The sequence below is a fragment of the Agelaius phoeniceus genome, chromosome 1, assembly GCF_051311805.1.
Source record: "Agelaius phoeniceus isolate bAgePho1 chromosome 1, bAgePho1.hap1, whole genome shotgun sequence".
Classification (NCBI taxonomy): Eukaryota; Metazoa; Chordata; class Aves; order Passeriformes; family Icteridae; genus Agelaius; species Agelaius phoeniceus.
The window spans coordinates 53399148-53424486 of NC_135265.1; the positions used below are offsets into that span (position 1 = coordinate 53399148).

The 25339-nt window shown below is 39.9% G+C and overlaps 1 protein-coding gene across 10 annotated transcripts in view; it reads right to left on the reverse strand.

The window, feature by feature from the left end:
* Positions 1-25339, reverse strand: part of HECW1 (HECT, C2 and WW domain containing E3 ubiquitin protein ligase 1) — a 252330-nt gene that overhangs the window by 66361 nt on the left and 160630 nt on the right. For 6 of the 10 annotated variants that reach the window (XM_077179006.1, XM_054655124.2, XM_077178966.1 and 3 more), the window contains 5 exons: positions 19427-19596; positions 9737-9879; positions 7640-7740; positions 5018-6388; positions 1494-1595 (listed from right to left, as the gene is read on the reverse strand). In XM_077179006.1, coding sequence (XP_077035121.1) covers positions 1494-1595; positions 5018-6388; positions 7640-7740; positions 9737-9879; positions 19427-19596 — 1887 coding nt within the window. The remainder of the gene's footprint in view (positions 1-1493; positions 1596-5017; positions 6389-7639; positions 7741-9736; positions 9880-19426; positions 19597-25339) is intronic. The other 4 variants (XM_054655134.2, XM_077178988.1, XM_077179015.1 and 1 more) reach the window with 3 other exon arrangements.

Genomic DNA, 25339 nt, shown 5'->3' on the forward strand with positions numbered 1-25339 from the left:
GCCTTTATTGTAAAAATGGTGTTATATGCTAATGCTGAAACAATATCCTACAAAGGGATATCGCTTCTGTACTTTATCATCACATATTGCATTTCATGTCCTTATACTGTGTTGTGAAAACACTTGAGAAAACCAATGGTAGAAATACTTGCCTTTTGAGGATAACTATAAGAAAGAGGAAAAATGTATTAAATTGGTGCTGAAGAACATGGAATAGATTTACAGTATATTCTGTTTACCTGAGCTGGTGTTGGTGTGCTATCATTAAGTCATCTAATAGGGAATGCGCCCGATCCACAAAGTGTTGCGGTAAGAGTGGGAGGAAGAGAAATATTTCCCTGTTACAGAGGTAACCGTTCCCATTTCATCACTCACTGGCAAGCCACAGTGGGACTCTAAAAAGACTTTATTGGGCTGAAGGCATTTGAATCATTCATGCTACTGTGCAGCTGACGCCAGCACCGAGGCTATTTTCAGCTCAGGGAATACTGACAGCATGGTTGGCAAATGATGAATTATTTGTCAAGGGCACCATAGGCCAAATAAGTGTGTTCCCGTCTTGGGCTTTGAAGAAAACAGAGCGCTTTGTTTGTGCGCCCGGTTGTTTTTGTGAGGCACGGCACATTTCAGGCTGTGAAATCCTGCGCTCAGCTGGAAGGTGATCGGCCGCACGTCGCAGGGCACAGAGTGCGCTCTGCTGGGCACCGAACGCCAGTGCAAGAGCAGGGTAATCCTCCGGGAATCCTTAGAGAAAAGGCTACAGAGACAAGTAAAAACAACTCCAGCAGCTGCTTTGGTGTTAAAAATCCCGTATTATGAGGCTGCTAATATATCACACTATTCAAAACCCTCTCACTTTTATTCAGTGCAAGTGTGGACTCCACTGCAGTGCATAATGAACACAAATCCACGGATTATCAAATCCAAAGACAGTATAACAAGAACACTGCACATAAGCTGCCTTTTCCCAATTTCTGCTGGTTTGGTTCAGATTTGGACCTGTCTGTCCCAGGAGCATCCTCACTGTGAAAGGGCTGCTGCTGGACCTGCATGCAGATGTGACAGACCACAGGGACTGCCATCCCAAACCATCTTTGAAGTTGGTTACAGAATACCTGGAGACAAACATTACAGAAAAATCAGAGTACTCTGCTGATACACCATACAGAAAGCCTTATAGCCAGGCTTCCAGAACAACTGACAGATCCCAATCATTCAAGTCAGAACACACTGACTGGAAAAACAGAATAATATTTCCATTTCAGGGAAGAAGATGAACGAAGGCAGAGAGGGAGGTTATGGAGCTTGTCCAAAACAACATGACAACATTTGAAGTCAGGATCAAATAAGGGAAACAAAAGGGCATATTGCTTGGGTTCTGGAGAATGTATATACAGAACACACAGGGTTCTTCAGAAAGACATACTGACCTCTACACTGAGTTAACAGGAAAAGCTGAAAAAATGCAATAAAATAAAAAAACTAAAGCTTACTTGGTGGAAGAGGCTCATCGATAGTTGGGTAGTGATGATGGTCAGGCCTCAGAGAAGGAAGCTGGCTGACTGGCTGAGAATTATGGAGTAAAGGACAATCACCTATGGACAAGATATTCAAGACATTGACAGTCATTCACTGTTTTTACAATGTGGTTCAAAAATGTGTTACTGTAAAACAAGTGATTATTTTAAAAATAGGTTAACCTGATGTACTAGCATCTCTGGGTATTCCTATTTTCAAGGCACTATTTTAATGAAGGCAAAATCATAAGGCAAAGAAGTATTAAAATAATGCAGTCAAGTCTCGAGTCAATGCTGAACTGTTATGGGCCAGATTCTGGACTCACAGACACACAAGTGTAAGCGATAGAAGAATCAGGCTTGATGTCTGAGAAATACTGTTCATGTACAACTAAGCTCAAGCTTCTGCAGCAACTGGCAGGAACATGCAAAATCCTGGTTCCAACTTTTTACTCATTCATCAGTGGAATAAAAGGCTAAAAGCTGCCTTGGATCTTTCTCTCTTTTTCAAAAAGATCAATGGCTGCATATGTAGACTGTAATGGCAGGATTTTACAGTCCCTGCAAAGCAGAAGATCATCCCCTTCCATGGGTATTTTTCAAAATTCAACGAGTCCATCTTGGGTTGAAGGAGAGAGAATGAGAGAAGGACCAGAAACAGGTAGGAGACAGGTGGTATAAGAGAAGGATAAAAGATAGTGAGATATAGTCAGGATCTGAGATAAGGAAGGAAGACCTGAGATAGAGAAGAGGGAAAGAAGAAGAAGAAGAAGAAGCAGAAGAAGAAGAAAAAGAAAAAATAGTCACACAGGATACAGTGCAGAGTAAGTTTTTAAACACTAGCATTGTATATATGTCCATATATAGAATTGCTTGGATTGGAATGGACCTTAAAGATTGTCTCATTCCAATTACCCTGCCATATTTAAATATGAAATAAATGAAACCTAAGTAAATGTCCAAACTCACATTCTGTTGAGAGGAACAAGTAACTTAAGATCAAGTCAATGCTTACAGAATCCTCTAAGAAACTAAGACGCTCTAGTAGGGATGAAAAAGCATTCCATATCTTAGACTTAACATGCTAAAACTTCACAGGTTCCAGAATAAAGTTTCCTTATTGCCTTGTCTCTAAAATCTTAGAAACCAGGACTATTTATCTTACTAATGGACATATTTGCATACTGTGTGGTAACAGTTTTTGACTATAACTTCCAGCTTGGCTTGTTAATACAGATATCCTCCGAATTGCATAAACATAACATTTACTTGAATCAGAAAGATGCAGCTTATGGAAAAAGATATATTAAGCTGAATGGTTCTGGTGATTCTGGAATATTAAGCCAAATTCACTATGTACCAGCTGGTTTAGCTCTCTTTAATGTTATAATCTTAACAGACAGAGAATGAACATTTTGTAAAGATCCCTAAACATATACCAATCAAATGTAAAAACAAATTTACCAAAAAAAAATTAAATACTTTTTTTCCTTAAAAAAAAAAAAACAACAGCCAGAATGCAGAAGCCAATTTTGTATAAAACTGTGAAAAACCTCACACCTCTCAGAAATGAGAAAAATCACTTAGATAAAAATACTCCCCCTTCTAGGTGCTCTGATGATACCGTATGGCCTGTTAAATGCCTTCATTAAACCACTTGTGTATAGGCGTATCTCACAGATGTATCTGCTGCATGTTTTGAACAGACAGCAGAGTTACATAAGTTTTTGACTCAGTGCTAAAAGTCCATCTCTCATAGCCTTAAAAATTGTGCTGTTACTACAGGTGTAGCACCGACTACCAGATCACCCACCTATGTTTCTTTACTTACCTCACCACAATTGACTCTCCCCTAGTCAAGATAGTTACGCCAAGCCAGCGGAAGCATGGTAGTGTCAGTCACCTGGAGTGGGTGGAGGTGACCACATCTACTGGATTTGTAACAGCTGCCAAGTCATGGAGCAACATGCACACTGACTGAGGCACCTCCAGTGACACCGAGAGAGTGCTAAGAGCTGGGCTGCCCTTCAGACACATGCTCTGCTAAACAAGGCAAAGCCACCATGGACACTGCAGTGCTCTTTAAGGAGGCTCAAGTCTTGGTGCTGTACTGTACTGAATCCATATGCAGATGACACCCTCTCCCACCACATCCCCTATCAAAAGCTCACACAGTTCAAAACAACCACCAAACCTGCACATATGATCTCACACATACACAAGCTCGTGCCCCCTTAGCTATACTTGCATGTAAATGCTGTTCACAAGCAAAGGCTCTCGCCTGCAAGGAAGGAAGCTGGGTGTCTATGCCTGTGTACTTCTGAAAATTTAATGATTTGTACTAGATTCTGCTCTACAGACTCAATAATTCCCTAGTCCAAGCTGTCTACAAAGTATTTAGACAGGCTGGTGTCAATTTTTTCTGCAGGGGTAGGGTCTGTGGTAAACGAAGCTGTGAGTAAATAAATTGGGAATGGAGAAGGAAAACATAGATGAATGCTTTGATTGGAGTTCCTCAGTGATACCCAAACAGGTTATCCTTTTGCTGCCATTTTAATTTGGTGTCACTTACAGAGGGAGACAGATGACTCAGAATTAGGGAGTGCAAGGACTACCTCTTGACCTTGCTGCATACTCCTGAGCTGCAGCTGAGTCCTTTACTTCTTCAGCTGGAGAAAAATTAGACACTAGCTGAAAAAGAGAGGAGTGATCAACTCCCCCTCTTCATGTAACTGCAGAGAGCATGAAAGGAGTTACCAAAGGGGTGACTTAATGTAACTGTCAAGGAATTGGAAAAAATAGTACCTAAATTACAAAGGTTAAAAAAAAAAATTAAGTATATTCTATCTCTAGGGAAGGATAGGGATATGAGAATTGTATTTAATATAGTGAAATTTCCAAAGTATATAAGAAAAAATATAAATCTCTGTTGAGTTTCCCTATGATCTGTGATATCTGAGGTATATTTGTTTGACACTTGGAGAATTGGAACAAATGGAGCTTGAAAACTGTGTTTGTAAGAGCTTATGACTATGTATGGCTAACAAACATTTACAGAAACTGGCCCAAACCTTTATGTGGTGCAAATCAGCATATCTGCCCTTTGACAAGCACAAGCTGGTCCTCTCACTGACTATCAGAGACATGGCAGCACATCAGATGTGATATGGAAAAATCTCAGGAAAAAAAGAATGAGTTGGTGGATGTGATAATGCTGATCTGCCACATAACTATCTGATGGTCACATAACTGATGTTGATTTTATAATGATGCATGTATATCTACAGTAATTCACAAATATGGATCCCTACCTGATTTAGTTGGTTTTGCTGGGATTTTTAAGGACAGGCTCAAATATCCAACCCTCCCTTATATCTGGCCCTGCTCACAGCCCCTGAGTTTGTAAGAAATAAACCGTGAGCTGAAACCTCAATTATCTGATGCCTTCTGTGACATCTAGATAATCAGGTCGCCCAGAGCATCAGTACTCAGGATCTAACCTTCTCTTCTGCTGCTTGGACCTGCTACTGGGGTGTCTAGACCCTCTGTGGCTCTCTGTGGGTTCCCACCATGAGCTACTAGTTCATCTGGCCACTGGGAGGAGCCATCCACTTGCTCCCTGTCCAGCTCAGGGCTCTGCACTGAATCTGGCACTGACTCAAAAGCACTGTTCTCCTCCTCATCATCATCCTGAGAGGAAAAGACCGTGCTCTCGGAAATCTTTGCGCTGTCGACGGAGGAGAAGCGCGTGTGGCTGGAGAAGCGATTGTTACTGTCGTAGCAGGAGGTGCTGTAGCACGAAGTGCTGTAGCAGGAGGTGCTGTAGCAGGAGGTGCTGTAGCAGGAGGGGCTGTAGCAGGAGGTGTCACACGCCTCACATTCGTTGTCACCATTGGGCCTGGAGCTTGACTCGCTCTCACTTCCTGTCCTGGGGGGCTCCCCATCCAACAGCCCGTCATTCAAGTCAGAGAGTTGCTCATCCAAGGTCCCAGGAGGCACCGTGCTCTGGCTGAAGTTCTCTTCAGCCTCGTTTTCCAGAGGAGGCTCTGCTGCCACGGTCTCACTCTCACTGACCACCTCCTTATCCATCACCTCCTTGACAGTAGACTCCTCATCGTTCTCCCTGCCATTACCACCATCTTGCTCTTCTTCCCCATCGCTGCTCATCTGTGCCGAGGGCAGGCTGTGGAGCAGGTTGTGTATCCGTATGTAGTGTGTGCGAGGGGTCTCTGGCTCACCGCAAGCTGAAGCTATGACTGTCTCAAGTTCAGACACAGGCAGGGAGCATGGCCTGTTTTTCCTCTTTGCTGTGGTCCTCAGTTGTAGCTTGTTGTCTTTCTCCTCCTGGGCTGAAGCCCCTTCTTCTTCATCCTGACTCTTCTCTAGGTCTTTGCCAGCATGCACATCTGCACTCACCTCATCAATATCTACTGATTCTATGCTGGTCAAGACTCCACCATCTCCCTGAATACCAGAATTGACTTTGTTATTTTCCCTAACTTCAGGCTCAGGAGGAGACATGCAAGCCGTCAGATCCGACTGCTCCATGAGGTCCGTAGCACTCAAAGAAGGCAGCGCTTCTCCTGGGATGGATTCCAAGGGCTCAGGAACTGGCACCGCATCAACCTGCCCATCTCCTGCTAGCTCTTCATTTAAGCTGTTCTGGTTGACTTCCCCAGGTGGTTTGACAGCCCCTGGGCTATCGACACTGTTCACACTGTATCCATTTAGCTGTTCTGGAGCTGCACTTTCTGAGGTCACTGTGTTGATGCATGGAGGCTCACCGAGGCTTTCCTCTGTGGGGTTGTTCACAGGGCTTTCCGGGAGGTCAGCTGGCTCAGGATCTGCACTAATGGAGACCTCTTCATCATCTGTATGAGACAGGAAAAGGAATTACTTACTCTTTTAACAAGAAATGTTGACTGAACCAGAGCGTTGGCTGTGGGGGCACAAGCATCCACAGCAATCTGAGAAAATTAAAAGCATAAATTACAGTCTGAAATGAGTAGGCAACCAAACAACTATAAAGAAGTGCTGAGGTTTTTTTGCTAGGCAGTCTTTGTAGATTGGATTTAATCATGGGTTTACTCATGGTGGTAATCTGTATGCAGCACCCTGCCTCCTTGCAGCATTACCTGAAAGTAACACCTTCTTGAAACTTCTCCTTGAGCCAGAACAGCATCAGAGGAATATTATGGGAATCAGAGAAGTCTTCTCTGAGATTTTAATAACGGTCTTCTTGTCACACTGAAGCTGGCAAGACTCCACAACAGAGAATGCAAAAAACTGTGTTTGTCATCCCTGAAAGGCAAAAACTTCCCCCAAAGACCCCTTGACATGATCCTCATCTGTACCACCTCCTCTCAGATGTCAAACAACCTGGGCTCTTTCATGCCATTCAAATAGTCAAAAGACAGAAATCAGTGTTTTCCAGCAAGGGAAAAGCAATGATTTCCAGCTACTAATGCAGCTGCTGTTGGCTTGACAAACTGTAGCAGAGAGGGCAGAGAGCTTGAGAAGCAAAGAGTCCCTGAGAAATAATGTTGAGACCGTGACATGAAAACCAAGGTTCAACCTTAGACAATCATGACAGTCACTTCCAAATTACTACAAGAGAACACGAACCAAAACCAAACCAAGAGGGAGGCAAGAAGTGGAACATAGAATTACTTTTTGATTTTACTATTTTCATTAAAAATAATTAAATTGAGAAATTTTCTAATCATCTTTGGTATTACATTCTCCATTTTTACTTTTGAAGTGCTCAAATGCAGATGACTACAAATAGCACCCCATATAACACTTTCACTAGGGCAGGTAATAGAGAAGCAGATGAGACTTCAGTTTTCCACTCTCTTTTCTCCCAGTGGAGTATTTGGAATGGTCAATAACAGGGGTACATGAGACACCAGTAGCTCTGTCCTAAGGGGAAAGAGGGAAGAAATTGTGACTCATGATGCATCCTGTGATGCAGGACTTTGTGCACTTCCCTTTGCTCATGACTGTACCTAAAGTCCCAGAACAGCCAGGAACTAATGCAGATTTATAAAGAGAAAGAATGCAAACAAACAAAGAAAAATTCTAGAAATCTAGATAAATGATGGGTTAAGACTGAGAATTACCTGGATGGATGGAAGAAGTTATCTCAAATCGGAACTGCAGCTGGCCACTGACATGATCTGTAGGAAGTCTGCGACCCAGAGTGTAGCTTACAACCCTGTCCCTGAAAGAAAACAAATATTGTCACAATAGACTATAACATACCCTATGTCTACTGTGCATAGATACATCTGCTGTGTCCTACAAAAATCCATAATAAAATACATAAAGGCTATTCATCCCAGCCATGAGGGCATGTTGACTTGCATACAAGAGAACAAATGGCAGAGGAGAGGACAATGTCTTCAATTACAATGGAACAGCTGAGTAAGTGAGTAAGACAGGCTTCTGGGACACACAAGCACATATGTATAAATATAGAGAGAATGGTGGGAATGGAACTTCTGCAGTATGAGTATGAAAATAGCGACATGGGAAGCAAACAACTCCCACTTCAGCTATTGTAACGAGAATTGGCTTCCCTACAGATCTGACCATCTACCTTTTCATAGAACCTCACATTTCTGTATTTTCATCCCTTCACCATGTCTGTTCTTTCTTTCCTGTTCTTGTTTACAAAACCCTGTGCAGGCCAGTCCCCGCATACCACCTTCTCTGTCTAAACTGGCTGAGTGACTGCTCTTCATCTCTTTCCACCCCTCTTACCTCTATGAAGCTGAAATATCAGGAGAACACCTTCCTGACAAGGTTGATCAATGACTCCATTCTGTTCTTGTGCAGGTCCCTCCCTTTGCCACACTTCATCCACCCCTCAGAACAGAATGAAACTATAGAAGAGATTAACTTCCCAGCTGCCCACAATGAGGCTGAATCAATCTTTGCAAAGCATATCTTGAGTGTAACGGGTTCACTAAATAGTAATACTTATACATCTTTTGAAAGAAACATAGTTCACCTCCAGTTGAGCCAAATATACTTGCTAGCAAAGTTTCACATGCATCAGAAACTCATATAAATGAGACGACCTTGAGATTTGCGTACAACCTCTTTGAACTTGTGTGCATACTTCTTACTGAGCTTGCCTGAGATTTAAATGTCACTATGGTATTAAAACTGAGCCAGATCTAGTGCAGGTTGGAGGCACTGCTCTTGGCAAAGTATATCCTTAGAGAGACAGTGTTTATAACAAGGAAGTAAAATAGGAAGTTATAATCAGAAGATGATGAGAAATCTCATACAGAGGAAAGCCAGTGATACCGGTTACAGAGTTCTACCTTCCCCAAGCTGTTCTTATCCATCTGGTTCCTAAAAAGCTACTCTATCTTCTCTACTTGAGAAACAGGGAAGTAGCTTAGTCCCTTCTGGTAGATTCAGCTGTCAATATCACAGCCAGTTTCTGAACCAGCTGTTCAAAAACACTTCCAACAAGCTCATCTTCCTGCTGCTCTGCTGATTTGAGATCCAATTATCAGAAATGCCTTCTTGGAAACTGCATTGCATATGCTTTCCTCAGAAGATGATTCTTTTTTCCCTTGCTCTTCAAGGTCTGAACATTACAGGCTTAGAGACAGCTTTTTGGCTTTTTCTGATTACTATCCATCTTCCTTAAATTGGTTTGTGTTATTTTGGCAGCATACACTTTCCCAGGACTTTCATGCAATGGGGAAGCAGGGCAGTGCTTGTGAGCTCAAGGTTGTTCCTTGGCAGCAGGGTAGGGTCAGAAAGCATTAGTTACAACATGCCACGTATATATTTTTATAATATTTCCCCTTTCCAGAAATTTAAAAGAGACGAAACAGATCTGGCATGTTTTTAGCCCATAGGTAATTCCCTGAAACATGAAAAGAGCCTGCTGATAACATTAAAAGAATATTCAAATTGAAAATATTGCACTCTCCAAATTCGCAGCCATGATACACAAAAAACATTTTCTTTCCTAAATGCCAGCTCTCACTTTTCAAAACACCATGCAAACAGTTATGGAGGGAATTCCGTCTGGCCCATAGTCCTATAAAGTCTAATTAAAACCAACACCATTTATCAGACATGTGTCAGTTTAATAACTTCCCCTCAACATCATTATATCACAATAATGATATATCACCAGGGACTTCAGAACAGCAACACACCCTTTGAACAATGTAAGCAGCAACATTTACCCTATGGCATGTCTTTCCAAGAGGCGCTGAACCGGCATGGAGAGCTTTCCCAGGAAACGCTTGATGATCGGTCGGCTCTTTGCAAATTTGTCTTTAACTTCTATTTCCAGGACATCGGTGGGCAGGGAGACAAAGCTGAATTGCTGAAATAAAAGAAGGGCACAGAACAATAAGCTGGTGGCTGGGTCACAGCAACACAGAGTACTATAGCTGAGAGGAACATCTCAGCACAGAGATGTGAGGACCTAGTGAGGTGAATGATACGTGATCACTCTTTTTAGATAGATTGTTTTGAAATATCTCCTTTTCTATTCATCTATGCCCCAGCTTAAAAAGGAAGAACTCTGAAAACTCTATTTATCTGGATCAGTCTCCTGTCCCGGTTCAAGCCACAGTCTCACAAAGAACTCAACCAGAAGGAAAGCCAGGGCACAGGCTACTTTCACAAACAATAATGAGAAAAACAGGAACAGCACCATCTAAAACTGCTCCTGTCACCAAGTACATTGAAATGTGTTTAATGCTGTCTCAGCTGGTCTATAAGAACATCTATTTGTCAGTAATGTTTCAGTAAGCTTTTAGAGACTGTGTGCATGCAAATCTGGGATAGGAACAAGGAGAGTGATACTTTAGGTTACAGGAACAAGCATGAGAGCATTAGGGCACCTGGAGAGGTCTAGAGGTCCCAAAGGTCAATTTAAAAATAGTAGTGAGGAGAAAATATACTCGGTAACTTGACATTACTTTCTCCTAGACTGGCTAAATTCAGTACAGGTGTGGAGCTGGTGACACAGGTCACAATAATTTTCCCAAACATCTGTTACTACTAGAATATAATCAATCAAAAAAGCACATTTGTGCTGTGGTGCACAATAGCAGGAAAACTGTCAAACCACTGTTCACCTGAGAGGTCAGTATTGATCTGGAAGACAGCTTCTGTGTTAAGTGAATATTGAGATGGATGAAAGGATTTTTCTAGCTTTCCCCCTGCCAAACCCAGTCTCCACAACAGAATCATTCTCTGGGTTACCAAGAGCTGGAGTTATAGCCCTAAATCACTCGCTCTATTGAATCATGGTCTAATTCAGAGATTCTTAGTTTAAATGGCTTCAAGTGAAACCAACATGAGTGGGATATTCTGTTAATCACACACTGCAAAAATGTAATTAATCAGAGAAGAACAATTCAAATGAGCTAAAGTGTTATTTTATTCTTGTTTTCTTCTACATCTTTGCAACAGGCCACCAATTAACAGGAGAACCTGAATTCCCCATGTATAACACAAAGTTGCCTTAAAAAATAAGTTGTCTTACTGTTACTGTTTCACCTGCTAAAAACCTTGAGTAACTACCAGTTCATGACACTTGAAAGCAGAAGAGGGGAATTAACTTTAAAATGAATTATTGTGGCATAGAACAATTTGCCATTTAATAAATTCTCCTTTTTTGTGCTGTTGACTCCTTTGTGGGGTGGAGCACGCACACACACAGGTAGAGAGAGAACTGTCCACAAGTGAAAAGCAAAATGTAGGTTTAATGATCTGAATCTCCTGAGGTCAATACCATATTGTCTTGTGGTGCAACTCTGAAGAAAATCAGAATCTGCATTTCTAATGTCATATCCAAAGCTTTAGACTCTCCAGCTGTTCAGAGTTACACCAAACTTGACAATGGCTTCATGGAAGTGGTTTGTGACTCCATCTGAGCCTTTCTTTTACTCAAATAAAAAAAAAAATCTCAAAGGAAGTAATGGATTTCAACACAGGTGGCAACTCATCTACCAGAACAGCTACAGTTTCAAGTCCAAAGACCAAGAAGAAAACTTTGTCTAATGACTGATTACGTGTTCATTTGGATAATAGCAGAAAACAGGACAGCTGTAAAAAACAATTCACAGCAATTTATTTAAGTGATTATAAGAACTTGAAGTTTTCACTTGATCCACAACCAAAATTAAAGTAAAATGCATTATATAAAATGTAGGGAACAAAACTCTTGCAAGTAATGGGCAGACCACAAATTTATATATGATGAACAGCAGTCATATATGGATGAGCAGGTAACAAACAAGAAGTTAAATCTCTATTCACTGATTATCCCAAGCCAGTAACTACCAGTGCATTGCCCTGTTTATTTTTACTGCCAACTTGCTGTAAAATCTCAAATTCTTTTAATTTGAGATGACACATGACACAGCACACTCCACGAAGGAGGCAGCAGACTGCCTCAGCAGAGGGCCTGGCCCTAGAAATAGCTTCTGACCCCCGCCTTGTCAATGTGGTATCTGATCCTTACCAGCTAGGGATGCAAGAGCTCTCCTTTATAGGAAAGATGAGGAGGCCCTCCACTGAAAGGACGAGGGACTGAACCAGCTGCCCTTGCGTTTGGAAGAATCCCAGATTGAAAACCCCAGATTGAGTGAGAGGTTTTAGAAAAGAGTACAGACACTCCAGAGGGGAAAACCTTTTTAACTTCCTCTAGAAAAGTATTAGGACTGTTAGAAGAAATGGCTGTCTGTCAGGTGTCTGGAAGTCTGAACACAAGCAATGATTGACAATCCCTGGTATATTGGGGAAAAATAGCACTTGTGAACTGCAGAAAAGAGGCCTTGGGAAGGCTGATGTTTCCTAACCTCTGGAATGCCTTGGCCATGTCTGCATTAGGAAGATTTATGGTACAATGTGAGTGGGTCCGGAGAGCAAAGCAGCTGGTGCTCTGCACCTAACACATTCAGACATGTTGCAAGGGTTTTACCATGAAGTGACTCCAGGCTGGTGCCCTGGATTGAGTTTACTCCCATTTATTTTCTGAAAAGTGCTTGGTGCACTCCTGCAGCACATCTGTTCACTTCCCTTCTGCTGAGAGTAATTGAGTTCATGCACTTCTGGAAGTGCACTGACAAGCAGTGTCTTTAGTGGGGAGAGCAGGAGATTTCCTTTGAAATGGATCTCTTGAATGGAACACAAATACTATTACAGACAGACCCAGAGAATTGTTACAAACCATGATCAATAGAACAAGTTAGTATGTGTATTATTTTCCCAATGTCTTCTTCAATTATTTCCTTTTTAGGGTGCAATTGCATCTCTCTGGAATTATGATGTCTGGGAAGAAACAGACTTGCTCTAGGTGCAAAGTCATTACATCTCTCTACTTTCCCCACTTCTTCAGCCATTTGTCAATGCCTGCCCCACTTGCTACAGTGGCAAGAGATGCAATGATGCTTTGTTCCTAAACATTTAATGCAAAGAGGGAGTAGAGGACAGTAGAGAGAGATCGTTTTAATTCCTCACTAACAGAAGAGCTACAGCATTATAGCGCAACTTATTACACACCGAGAGAGAGAATCTGTACCAGGCTCATCCTTAAAATGCTCCTGCCAATGGAAAAGCTTTAGCTGATATTTTCTCAGGCATCAAAAATCAATAGGGTATAATTAATTATTTCCACAGAAATACAGAAATGGAGGGAGAGTAAAGAGCAAAAGTGGCATGATAAAGAAAATCACAGCAACATATTGACATGTTAACTCTTCTTGGGTTAAGCAGTGTATCATCAATTTTGGCTCCGGTCATTAATAAGTCATTAGGATTCTCCTTTCATTTCCACAGATTTTACACAGCTGCCTCCAGCAGATTCACTCTCACAGTGAGTGAATCAGAATCAGACATCAGAATCAAAGCTACCTAGAATCAGCTGAGACTTTCATACTCTCACACCATCTCAATGATTAAATGTATATCTGATTTTACATTACTGCTGGCATCTTCAAGTACGATCTGTAAACACTGTAGTAAACACCATTGAAAGAGCTTCAGACAGTAACCTACTTTTCAGTGCCTATTTGCTTCCAGGCTCAGCAATGGTGTTACAGACACAGATGATTAACTTAATTAATGTGAACAGATCTTGAGGGGACCTTAATACATGACATATAAGGTAAAGAACAAAGGCCCATGCTAATGCTGACCTGGCAGAATACATCTATATCAATTTATAAGAGAATAGAACCACTTCCAGACCTTGGAATAGTTTTCATAGAAAGACAGCTACTGGTGAGGATTCATTTCCATGTTTTATTTTTACCAAATTTGTTTGCATCCCTGAATACACACGGATCCCAGTGACTCAATAGCATTAGCAAGGAAATTGCTGAAATGAATAGACCATGTCCATTAGCACCAATCAGACAAGTTATGGGCAAGTCGAATTCTTTTAAAACAGTCAGCATAATAATTGGTAGACAGTATAATAAAGTCAGTATAATAAAGATAGATAAATTAATACACTGGTGACAGGAAGAATTGGGCTCTTGATTTGGAGTTGAATAAGCAATAGAATTAAAAATAAAATTTATTTCTGATATCCTTCATGTACAGGGATGATACAAGCAGAAGTAAATCTTAAAAGGCTGTGAATTACATTTGATGGATGAAGATAAATTTATTCTTTCAGCTGAATATTTCATTAGTGGGTTTTGTTTCAAATACTCCAATGAAACAATTACAGTCTTACTGCACATGCCACTTTCTGTCTGTATTACTCTGTTCTTCATTCAAAAACCTCCTCTACATGTCATTATTTTCCCATATAAAACTACTTTGCACCAACAGCTGGATAAGCTCATCAAGAATTCCAGTTTCTTAAGCTTTCTACAGTAATCCTTAGTGACAAAACAAAATACTGCAGAGTCAGTATTGCCAAGGGCAGAGCTCCACTGCTGCCATGGGTGGGGACATGCCTATTCCTACTATGAGAGACTGCTGGAACACAGCAGAGACTGCAGGGGGACAAATCCAATGTGGTTCTTTATTATTATGGCATGGCACAGTTGTTGGGGATTTTTTTCCCTACCATAAAAGGGATTCACATAAATGCACACATTGATGTTCTAAAGTCTGATTCATTCCTTTCTACTGAACTCCTTCCAAGTCAGATAGGGCTTTCAGAAAATTGGCTTTCTGGACTTCTCCCTCAGATTCATCTACGAATTTATTAGCACAGCAAAGACTGAAAATCTTTGAAGACTCTCATCATCAGTAGTATACAAAGCTAGCAAGACTGATAGTCTTCTAGATGCAGAAGTTGCAAGTAAAATACAGTTCTAGAAGAATAACATCCTAAAAAAAAATCTAGATGATTTTTCACACCACAACCCATTCCTGAAGAAGCTAAAGTTGTCTTGGGCTTTGACACTTCAATCATCAACAGAACTTAAAATCTCTAGCTGTAAAGCTACAGCTTGTCTGTGTAGTCAAACAATGTTTTACTCTTTACCTGGACATGAGTGCAGAAATGTTATACAGGGAAGCTACCACTCACAAGGCTTCACTCAGTCCTGATGATACCTTTGGTGAAACTCATACGAAATTCAGGATCTGGATTTGACTTCACCTGTATATTGTTTTCATGCTTAGGTGTGAAGGCCTCCAAATTCCTACAGCATATTCTTTTGTATTTGGCAGTAGAAGGGAGAAAAGCTTATCCACGTTAAACAATAAGGAATTCTGTCAGTGTAATGTTTCTGTTGCTTTTATTTTGGTCTTCTGTTGAAATTATAGAATGATTCTGTAAGGCCATGGTAGGGCTGACAGCATTCTAGTGTTCAAATCAGATCAAGCACAACCCACTTTAGTGTAAATTTATACTGTTGATTCAAATATATAAAACATCTTTTTCAATGGTTTTACTCTGCTCTGGAAAGACTCAGCTTTGCTCAAGTATCCCCTGCTTGTATGACTCTAGGTTTGTGCTACATCAGGTAGCACCCATTTTATCAGCCAACATAAAGCATCTAGAGAGGAACAGAGCTTACATAAACCCTTTACTGCCTGATCTGGCTACTTTGGCAAATGTTTTTCAGTCCCAGAACTGCTGGGTGGTCCATTACATACCACTTCAGCATTCAGGATAACAGAATCATTTCCCAAGTTATAACTCTGCATTAAGAAAAGCAGTCACACACCAGCACTCAGAGAGTCAGCTGCATCTTGGCATTCCTGCAGGCAGCATCCAAACTCAGTGCTTCTATCACTGATGATGGCCTGCACTACAGAAGCCACCTCCCACTGGTGTTCAAGCCCGAGTGCTTCCTTCTTCTGATTTTGCATTGCTAATCTCAAGAGACAGCTTACGTGAGAAATTATTCAAGTGCAATATTTTTGAAAGGTTGTGAGTTATCTGAGGTGCAGAGAGCATGAAAATCCTGTACATCTGTGTATCAGATCTGACATACTAACTGCTGGTTGTTAAGCGCTCTTGCTCTCTGCTTATTCACATCAATTAATTCACTAGTGAAATGTGGCTCTCTTCAAAGTGATAAGACAGCCATTCCAAACACTCTTTTATCTCAACTATATTTTAATAGTGTTTGTAAAAGCTGAGGCAAAGAAACAAGGAGTGAAACCACAGGAAGTTGAGATTGTTTTAACCTAGTAGTGGGCTCTCATTTTAGGGCAATGTACTCCTCCAGAGTTAGATTACTGGAGTTGAAATTCAATGTGTTATATAACAGATGACATTCCTACTACTTTAAGTGTGCTGAGCAGTTGCATCAGCCAATTTTTATCATCATCTCGTTGGCCATTCCTCAGAGCTCTCCTTCCACTCACCAGTAAATAAAACAAGAATTGAGGAAACAGTCTGCTCAAGCTGCCATAGTTAAGAAAGAAATACCATAAATATATCTAAGGTAAAGTCCAGAAACCTTAAGTTCTTTATCTGCCAAACCATAGAATTTCCTATCCAGTTGGAGGTATGTGAACTACTTTTTAAACCACTTTGCTTTGTTCCTGTAATCTATTACTTGTCTGAACTGTGTATCACTTCACTGATTTCTGAAAAATTAAATATTTTTAAATGAGCTGTTTCCAAACAATATGACAGCATGCACATTGTTTCAATATGAAACAATATGGAAATATTATTATTATTTTTCATGTGTCATTAGTATCATTATTTTTCTACTATCTATATTAGAAGATAAGCATCCACCCTTCTCAATTCCATTACATATACACAAGAGTTGGGAAATGGGCACTTCCTTCTGAGATTTTCTTTGCATTTTATCTCCAACCAGCATGATAGGACTATTCACCCTTTGTGCTTTTGCAACTGTATGGGCTGGCAGGGCAATACCTGCTTAATCTGGGACTGTAGAGTCCAGCTGTCCAGTGCCATGTGATTTCCAGGCACTCACTTATTTAACATTACAGATGTTTGTGAAGAGCATGTGGAAACACACAGAAACATGTTCAAAATGATGTCTATCAGGAGAAATTACCACCTTGGGCTTTTACTTGTCTCAGCAAACAATTCTCAGTGTGAGGGCTATTTCACCTCTACGGTGAGCCCTGCTGCAAGTGTCAAATTGTCACTTGCTACTCCTTATCTGTAAGGAATTTCCATTTCCTTATGTCTCCTGGTACAAAGTACTGCAAATCAGAGCAATGGAAGAATAGCTTTAAGTCAGGATAACTTGTGCTGTGAACAGCCTATGAAATGAAGATGATCATCAATATTATATGAGACAGATGAAAATTTTCCTGAGGTAGCAGGGTGCTCCCAGTGTGTTTGTATAATGCAGGTGGTTATTATACAAACAGAACAGCCTAGTAAGAATATGAGGAAGAATACCAGAACAAATTAATATAAATAAATCAGTCATCTTTTAGTCTGTAGGACTTTTAGTGCGGAAGCCCTTGAAAACTGAATTGACTCTCTGAATTTGCTCAAGGGTAATCAAGAACATATAGAAAGATCCTTGTCTGCAGATATTTCAATAATTTTATTTCTCCATTTCAGATTTTTTTCAAGTTTAGCATCCAATACAAATCAGATAGGTAATTCAATTGAAAAAAAAAAGAACATTTGCCTTCTATTCACATGGAGTGACAGAGAATCTAAGAAAAGAATGGCCCTTCTGAAATGATACATTGCTAAAATTTGTTTTTGTGAAAACAACTTGTGACTGATACTCTTAATAAAATGGCTACGAGTCCTCAGTATTTTGTCACTTCATAAATTCACATCCATGAGTGAAAAGGGTGGACAGAAGACTGGCTATCACCATGATTCAGCAACAGTTTTCAGTCTTCCTTCTCCCCTTGTCCCATGAAGGTTGCAGAAAATCAGGTCTATGGTCTTCCGTGCAGCAGAACCCAATGAAGCTTTTCAGTAACAAAACAAGGAGTTCAGACAGGCTGATTGCACAGACTGCAGCACAAATGCATGCAGTTAAACTTCCCAGTATCAGCTGAGGAGAAGGCAGAAGGAGAACATGCTAACCATGGCTTGGCTCTTTTACACTCCCCTGCCCCTCACAGGCTAACAACAGAAAGGGAGAAGGAGTACGCTTGCACGTGATCAAGAAAACCTGGGGGCTGAACAGCAAAGCTGGAAGCCAGCTGTGCTCTTTTGCCTTCCCCTGTCCATAATTAGGCCATTTCATTGTTTCTCCTTTTCTTGATGCCAAACTCCACTTGGAAAAGAAATGTCAGCCCACAAACTCAGCCATTTGGCACAGCTTGAGGAGAAGACACCCGTGACATTTTATCAGAGCCACAACCCTATGTACTGAGCATCCCACACAGAGAGCAAGTTTTCCCTTCATACCTGCTCCCCTCTAGTTCTGGGTCTTATGCACGTCACTGAAAGGTCTCTGCCAACTGCCTGACCCTCCATGCCAGTTCTAGCTTGACCATCTCCACAAGTGATACATCTGATGCTTGGCTCCACAGAGAAGTTATGACTTGGTGGATGCCTCAGTGTTCTCAGTTAAGTCCTGCTAGAGGGCTTTTTTCTCTGACTAGTTTCAAGGTTGTTTTTCCAGTCATACAACCTCCCCCACCCACCACATAACCTGATGTGGTATCTAATTTCTTCAGGTAGGAGAATTCAATCCTATTTCTGATGTCTTTTTGCCCACTCACAGCTCCATCTCTACAGAGTTTGACCTAATTATCCCTCAGCTACTTTATAATTTGCATTTTAATTTGAATAAATCTGTGCAGTGTATTTATTTACTTTTACTCTTTCCTGCAGTGGAGATATTGTTGTGACAGAGCACACCAGCAAATCACACCCAGTATGTCAGGCTCCTTTAATTCCAAAGAGATTCCTTATTCTTTTCTGCCTATTGCCATTTTGCATGTAATTTAAAAACAGCAGGCAGCAATTGAACTCTCAGATCTCATTAATACATACAAGTCCTTCCAACAAAAAGAAGCAGACTACAGACTACTTCTTCAAGGTGATGGCCAAATGTGCCAAAGTTGCCTTTGATTTGTGTTGCCACTAATGCTTTTCAGTCATATTGCTTCTCTTTATTTGCATGCCATACTTGTTGTGCTTCATATAATGTCTCTGTGTAAGAACACTATAAAATCTAGCAGCAGCCTTTCATGCTATGCAAGTTTATTTTTCAATTCTGTTTCATGCCTGCCTTCATTAATTAACAACTTTATAAACTGCACCAATGAAGTACAACCTACACTGAAAGTATACCGAAAGTTTTAATGTACCACCCATCTTTGTAGCTAATTACTGAGACAAGTACTCATAGAATACATCAAACACAGTTAGCTCAACAACTATTTAGCCAAGAACTCAATTAAAAAAAAAAAAAAAAGATAGTACTAGAGTAATGTCCATGCTTTAAGAAAAGTCTCAGCTTAACTCTCCAGCTGCTTACCTCTCCTTGCCAGATAGGGTTAACGGTGTTACAGATGATCTTAGATCTTTTCTCCTGTCCATGGTGAGGAAGGGCTGGGAAGATGCTATGTTTTCCAGGCTGGATGGAAATCTTCAGATAAGGATCTGGATTGAAGAACATCCCTTTCTTCAGACCAAAAGCCTGGAAATCTGAAAGGTAAAGAAGCAGATTATTTTTCACATTCCAGGCATCTCTTTGGGATGCTAGGAACAGTACATAGGGAACTGGTAATGAACTCAAACAATATGGCAGGAATGTGAAAAAAATCACTATGTTTATTGTAAGGCAATATAATACCAAACCATGATGATCTTGTGATTTAGAATTTACAAATCATTACATAATGAAACTGCAAATTTAAAGCCTGATTGTGCAGACTGATTCAGCTTCTAAATCAATATTTATGCAACTTCAAGTGATATATGTATTTTTCTAATAAGCTGAGCACTTGCTTAGCCTGACAGTAGTGAAAGGACTATGAAAAAGAGATCCTGTCATTTAATGTCAAAGTCATGGATTTGGTACCCAATGGATGCCATTTTTCCTAGGTATCAATTTTACCATTGTACAGATCTTACCTTTTACACCACTCTTTTCCATATAAGAAGTAATTTTACACATTTTACCCACTTTAAATCATTTTCTTCCCTACATGGATTAACTTCACCTCAAGAAAACTCGTGTCTATAATGTCTAAATTTTAAGCAGGGTTTTACAGCTGCAGAACTCCCAGGGAGCATAACATATGTTGCACACACAGAAAATGCCCAGGCACTTATTTGAAAATTTCCCCACAACATTCTGAAGAAAGACACAATGCCCATTATGATCTGTCCCTGTGAAGCTGATGAAATGCAAACTAATCTGCTGGTATTTCAATGATTTTAGCTCAGTTTTCAGTCTGACTGACCCCTTCGGTTTTCTCTTTTTCCAGATGCATTTCTAAGCTTGCTTTGGCACATATAAGCACTTATTCCTATTAGGGAATTCAGTAGCTAATTTATTTTCCACGACTCTTTGCATGAAGATTCTCCCCTATTTAAAGCTTTATTCACATTGGGCTATAAGCACTGTACTGCATTCTGCCTATTTCCTCTTGCTGTATTGGAGAGATAAAAAGTATTAGACATAATGGTTTTTAAAACTGCAGAGATGCATACCTAAACATTCAATTTAAACACATATTTTTTCTCCTGGCAGTTTTTGAAAACATTAATTTTCACAGTCTTCTAATTCTCTTCTGATTAAAAACCCAATTATTCTGGCAGGTTGTGAGAGACCATGAAAAACCCTCAAGGCAGATATTTTGGATGACTCTGAAAATCATACACACTGCACACCATCATCAGTATTTTTTCCAGAAAATAGCTGTATCAAACCCAGTTGTGTGTTGCTTCCTTAACATATGGCAATAGCCAACAAAATAAAATGTGCAAATTAAAAAGAATTGCTTTTCTTTCAGTTGGTTTTAATCATCTATTCCACCACAATATTCATGCTGCACATATTCAAAAGCTGTTGCACAGATGGTCCTGAAACAGACTGTATTTTAAGAATCTCATTCTTGAGACATTCTATAACAAAAAAAAACCCAACAAACAAACAAACAAACAAAAAATAGAGGACATCACTACTAAGAGCTTATTTGAAAGTACATTGCTGGAACTATGTACTGCCACAGTCCTAGCAATCCTATCACACAAAGAAAATTATCTGCTTCAAAAAGATAACACTGATTTTTTTCTCCCTTTTTTGTCTTCTGAGTGCAAAATCTCTGTGTAACCAGCATGTATCTCATCTAACAGCCCTGCTGAAATTCTATATGGCAAACTCTTTTGCTTTGGAAGTTGTACTGTCAGAAATGCATTCAAGAAATAGAAACCAAGATTGCAAAAAGAGTATGAATGACAAGGACCAGCAGTCCATCAGCTCAGGCTGCTAACATATGAAAGGAGAGAAAGACCTCTGGGATCTTATTTTCTTTCTCTCTGATACTTCCTCAAAAGAGTCTGAAACTGAAATATTTATTGCTGTATATGTTTCTGGGTTGTTTTTTTTTTCCTTCAAAGAGAGACCATGCTATCTTTGGGTACCACTGAGTAACAAAATACTGATATTTTTCTACTGATAGAAAATACCTAGCACTCAATTATGTATATTTATAGATCATGTATCATAAAGAAAATACATTGAGGATGACCTACCAGCCTCTTTCCAGTTATGGGAATTAGAGCACAGCATGAAGATGAAGGTACTCCCAGCCTCAGTTAATAGTCTCATTTTTGTATTCAGATGAGGAGAAAAAAAGTAATTTAGCAAAGCACATGGCACAAAAATTTGTTTGTGTAATTTTCTTACTGAAATTACACAGTAATGCAGATTTAAAAAAAAAAAAGTCAGTTAGAAATTTCAATTTTATTGTCCAGAGTATGAATAGGGCTAGCAGAATTAGCTTTCCCAAGGACAAATATCCCAATTATATATCTCACCACAAATTCTCATCACTGTGAAAAACAGGGCATCAAAACTCAAAAAGCTCTTAATAAAGCTACATGGATATCTTCAGACAAGCAGAATTTCATTTCATTTGAAGCAAAACCTATCTGTAGGTCCTGTAACTATCTGCTGTAACTTGCTGCTGTAACTCTTACCACTCCAGCATAACTCCCCAACAGAAGAATCACAGAAGAATTCTGCCTTCCCAAATGCAAATATTTTTCTCTATCATCTTCAGAAAAAGGTTCAGGCGATACTAAACTTTGAAGTGAAGGTCTGAAGCTAACTGAGTTTAAATCTTTGGTTGAACGAATGAATTCCAGAAGGCTGGGACATACCTTGCTCTACACTCTTATTTTAGAGTGTGTTTCTTGGAGGCATATGAGGAAATGCTACGAAGATAACTCATCTGTGGTTTGCAAAGGTGTATTTTAATCCAGTCTTTTAAAAAAATATACCATATTTTTAATAATATACCATATGTCAGTTTCTCATTCACTCATAAATCACACTTTAGTGTGAAAGAGGTTATATACATCTAACAGCTTAATAATGTCAGGCTATCTCTCATGACAGATGACAGAAGGAAGAAATCCAGGTAAAGACAAAGTAATTACAGCCTTTCACTGCCACAGACTTGCACAACTTTTAAGTACATGCATCCTATTTCAGCTAGGCTATCTTTACTGGAGAAAAATGACTTGTACTAACTGCTGGCTGCTGCTGTCCCCAAGTGACTTATGAATTTGTTCCAACTCCAGAGCTTTCTTTCCATATATGCTGATTTCCAGATGCCTGGATGAGACCTAAGGAAGCTTTACACTGGGTCACTTGCATGCATGTTCCCTCTGTCCCAAAGGTGTGCCATAAACTTCCCTGTCTGCTTTATAAAGGATCACTGAGCAAATCTATTCACCATGAAGCATCACAAACTTTGGGGCACTGGTGGCTGGATAGTGATGGAGGCTATTTCTGTGGTGAACTAGTGCATTTATTTGAGCCAGGTGGGTATGTAAATTCCAACAACTCAGCTAGAAGACATCTGTGTTTTACGATGTTTGATTTTCCCTCAATAGAAGTCATTAAGCTTCCAAAAGCTCAGGGAAGAGTCACATTTTGTCATGCTCAGCAAGGAGACTCTCTGACAGAAATGATGAGCAAAACTACCATAAAGATAGTACTTCAATTCCCCACAGACATAGCAAGGTATTCAACCAGACCCATACAGGAGCGTGACAGAAAAGGATGGAGAATCAGATAGAGAACCAGACTCTGGAGCAGTCTGTTATCTAAATTAATTACATTTAGTCTGGTCATCAATACGTCAGGAGTAAGTTAAGGGAGCTCAAAGCTGTTCTCCCCAAGGGATAAGAAGACTTTGGAATTTTCCTATAAATAACACACAAGGCTGCTCTTTGCAGTTTATAGATGTGTCTTAAGAAGACTCAGTCCTCTGGTCTCTTGATGGTACATATTCTGCTGAAGATTCTAGAGTCTACAGCCCTAGGGTAGGGCTAGGTCAAAGACTAGTAAGTAGCAGAGCTACTAGTTTTGAGAAACAGATACTCATATTTTAAAACAGATGGCAAATTCCTTTCGACAAATGCCAAATATTGAATGTTCTTTGTGTTCCCCAGCACCATCCAAGTGATGACAATTGATGTCTTGCAGGTATCTATACTGGCACTTATGCAGAGGTTATTAACCCTAAGAAATTCTATGCTCAACCCACCAAATTCACATTTTTCATATTTGGCATACCAGCCTCATGATCTCAGGACCACAAAAGGAGACATATTCCTTATAAGCCATCTGACCCCTTGAGGGAATGAAGACATCTTGAGTTATGCCAAACTTACCCAGAATATACCTAAAACCAGAACTAATGAAGTTCACAGTACACTGGAAAGACACTAGTCTTATTGGAATGGCCATGGTCAATTTAGATTATGATCTAGCCTGAAGAATAACAAAATAGAATTTATTCTATGATCTGTTCATTAATGGCAGAAAGTAAAAAATACTGTCATTTACTGAGATCCTGATAGTTCATGTATCAAAGCACAATAAACCAGCTTCATAATCCATCACAACAAAAGAGTTGCTAATTTGGATGTCAATGGACAACTCCATCTTGAATGCAATTTCCCTTCAGATCTCCTTTGTGAATTCCCAAAGAGCTATCAGCTCTGATTCTGACACTGAAGAAACATACTTGAACAGGACTGGTATCTGGACAGACTACCAATGAGAGAAGGTAATTGCCAGGGTGCTGATATGTCAGTGTTTCTTTTGTAGACCTTGGACGGATCAAGAAAAACCAGTCTCAGAGTGCAGCAGTTCATCTACTGAGCTGCCTCAGATACAGGCATGGCTTCAAAGAAAGGAGCAACAAAACTCTGCTTGCTCAAGATTCAATGGGAGGCAGATAGGTACTGCCTCTCAGCCTTGTGCTCTTAAAGCAATACTTTTAGTTACTGTCAGTGGAACAATATTTCAATAGTAAGAGCACAGCAATATTGCATTTACTAAAATGCCAATTTGACTCATAAAGCAGTGCACAATACCAAACTTCATTTGGCAATCATCTCTTTGGAAGAAGGTGAGCATGGATTTGCAGAAGTATCGCATCTGATATTAATTAGATTCCAAGAAGCAAATATTAAGGAATCTATTCTAGAAATCAAACAGTAATGTGCAATGACAGGAAGTATTAAAGTCCAACACAGCAAACTAATGCAGGGGAATTGAGAAAGATACTACTTGAAGTACAAGAGATGACTGACTTGATCAGCTACTGAATGAGATTCTGCAACTGATGATATGCAAAAGGTTAAATAAGGTGCTTCTTTTTGCTCTCAGAAATTACAGACATAAAGACAGACAGACTTCGCTTTTATTTTAAAATAAAATGAAGGAAAAAAGAAAGGGCTAGTGGTTACACAAGAAGGTATTTTAAGGTCTGAGATTAAAAAAAAAAAGACTAAGTGGATCAGATAAACCAAAATATTTCTGTCACAGGGCTCCCAGGCAAAACATTAAAGACAGTAAAAAAGAGAAGAATTTTTTTTTCTAGCTATAAATGCTTCAAAGAAAAACAAAAGGGTTTCTCATTTGTTTAAATAAAGGTCAGTAGACATATTAGGTGCATTAATAAAAGACAAGCAGTATGGAATTAATTATTCCAAAATGTCTGAGAGACAGGCTACCTTTTTAATCATCAAGAATGAAAACACAGAAAAAGTCTGAACACCTTATCACAGCAAGGTGGTGCTTTTATCACTGCAAGTAACCAACCACTGGAGCAAATCACCATCTTGGTATCCTCAGATCCTGACTACACACCTGTCTGTGAGATACCTCTGAGTCAAACTCACACAAAGCTGACCACCACAG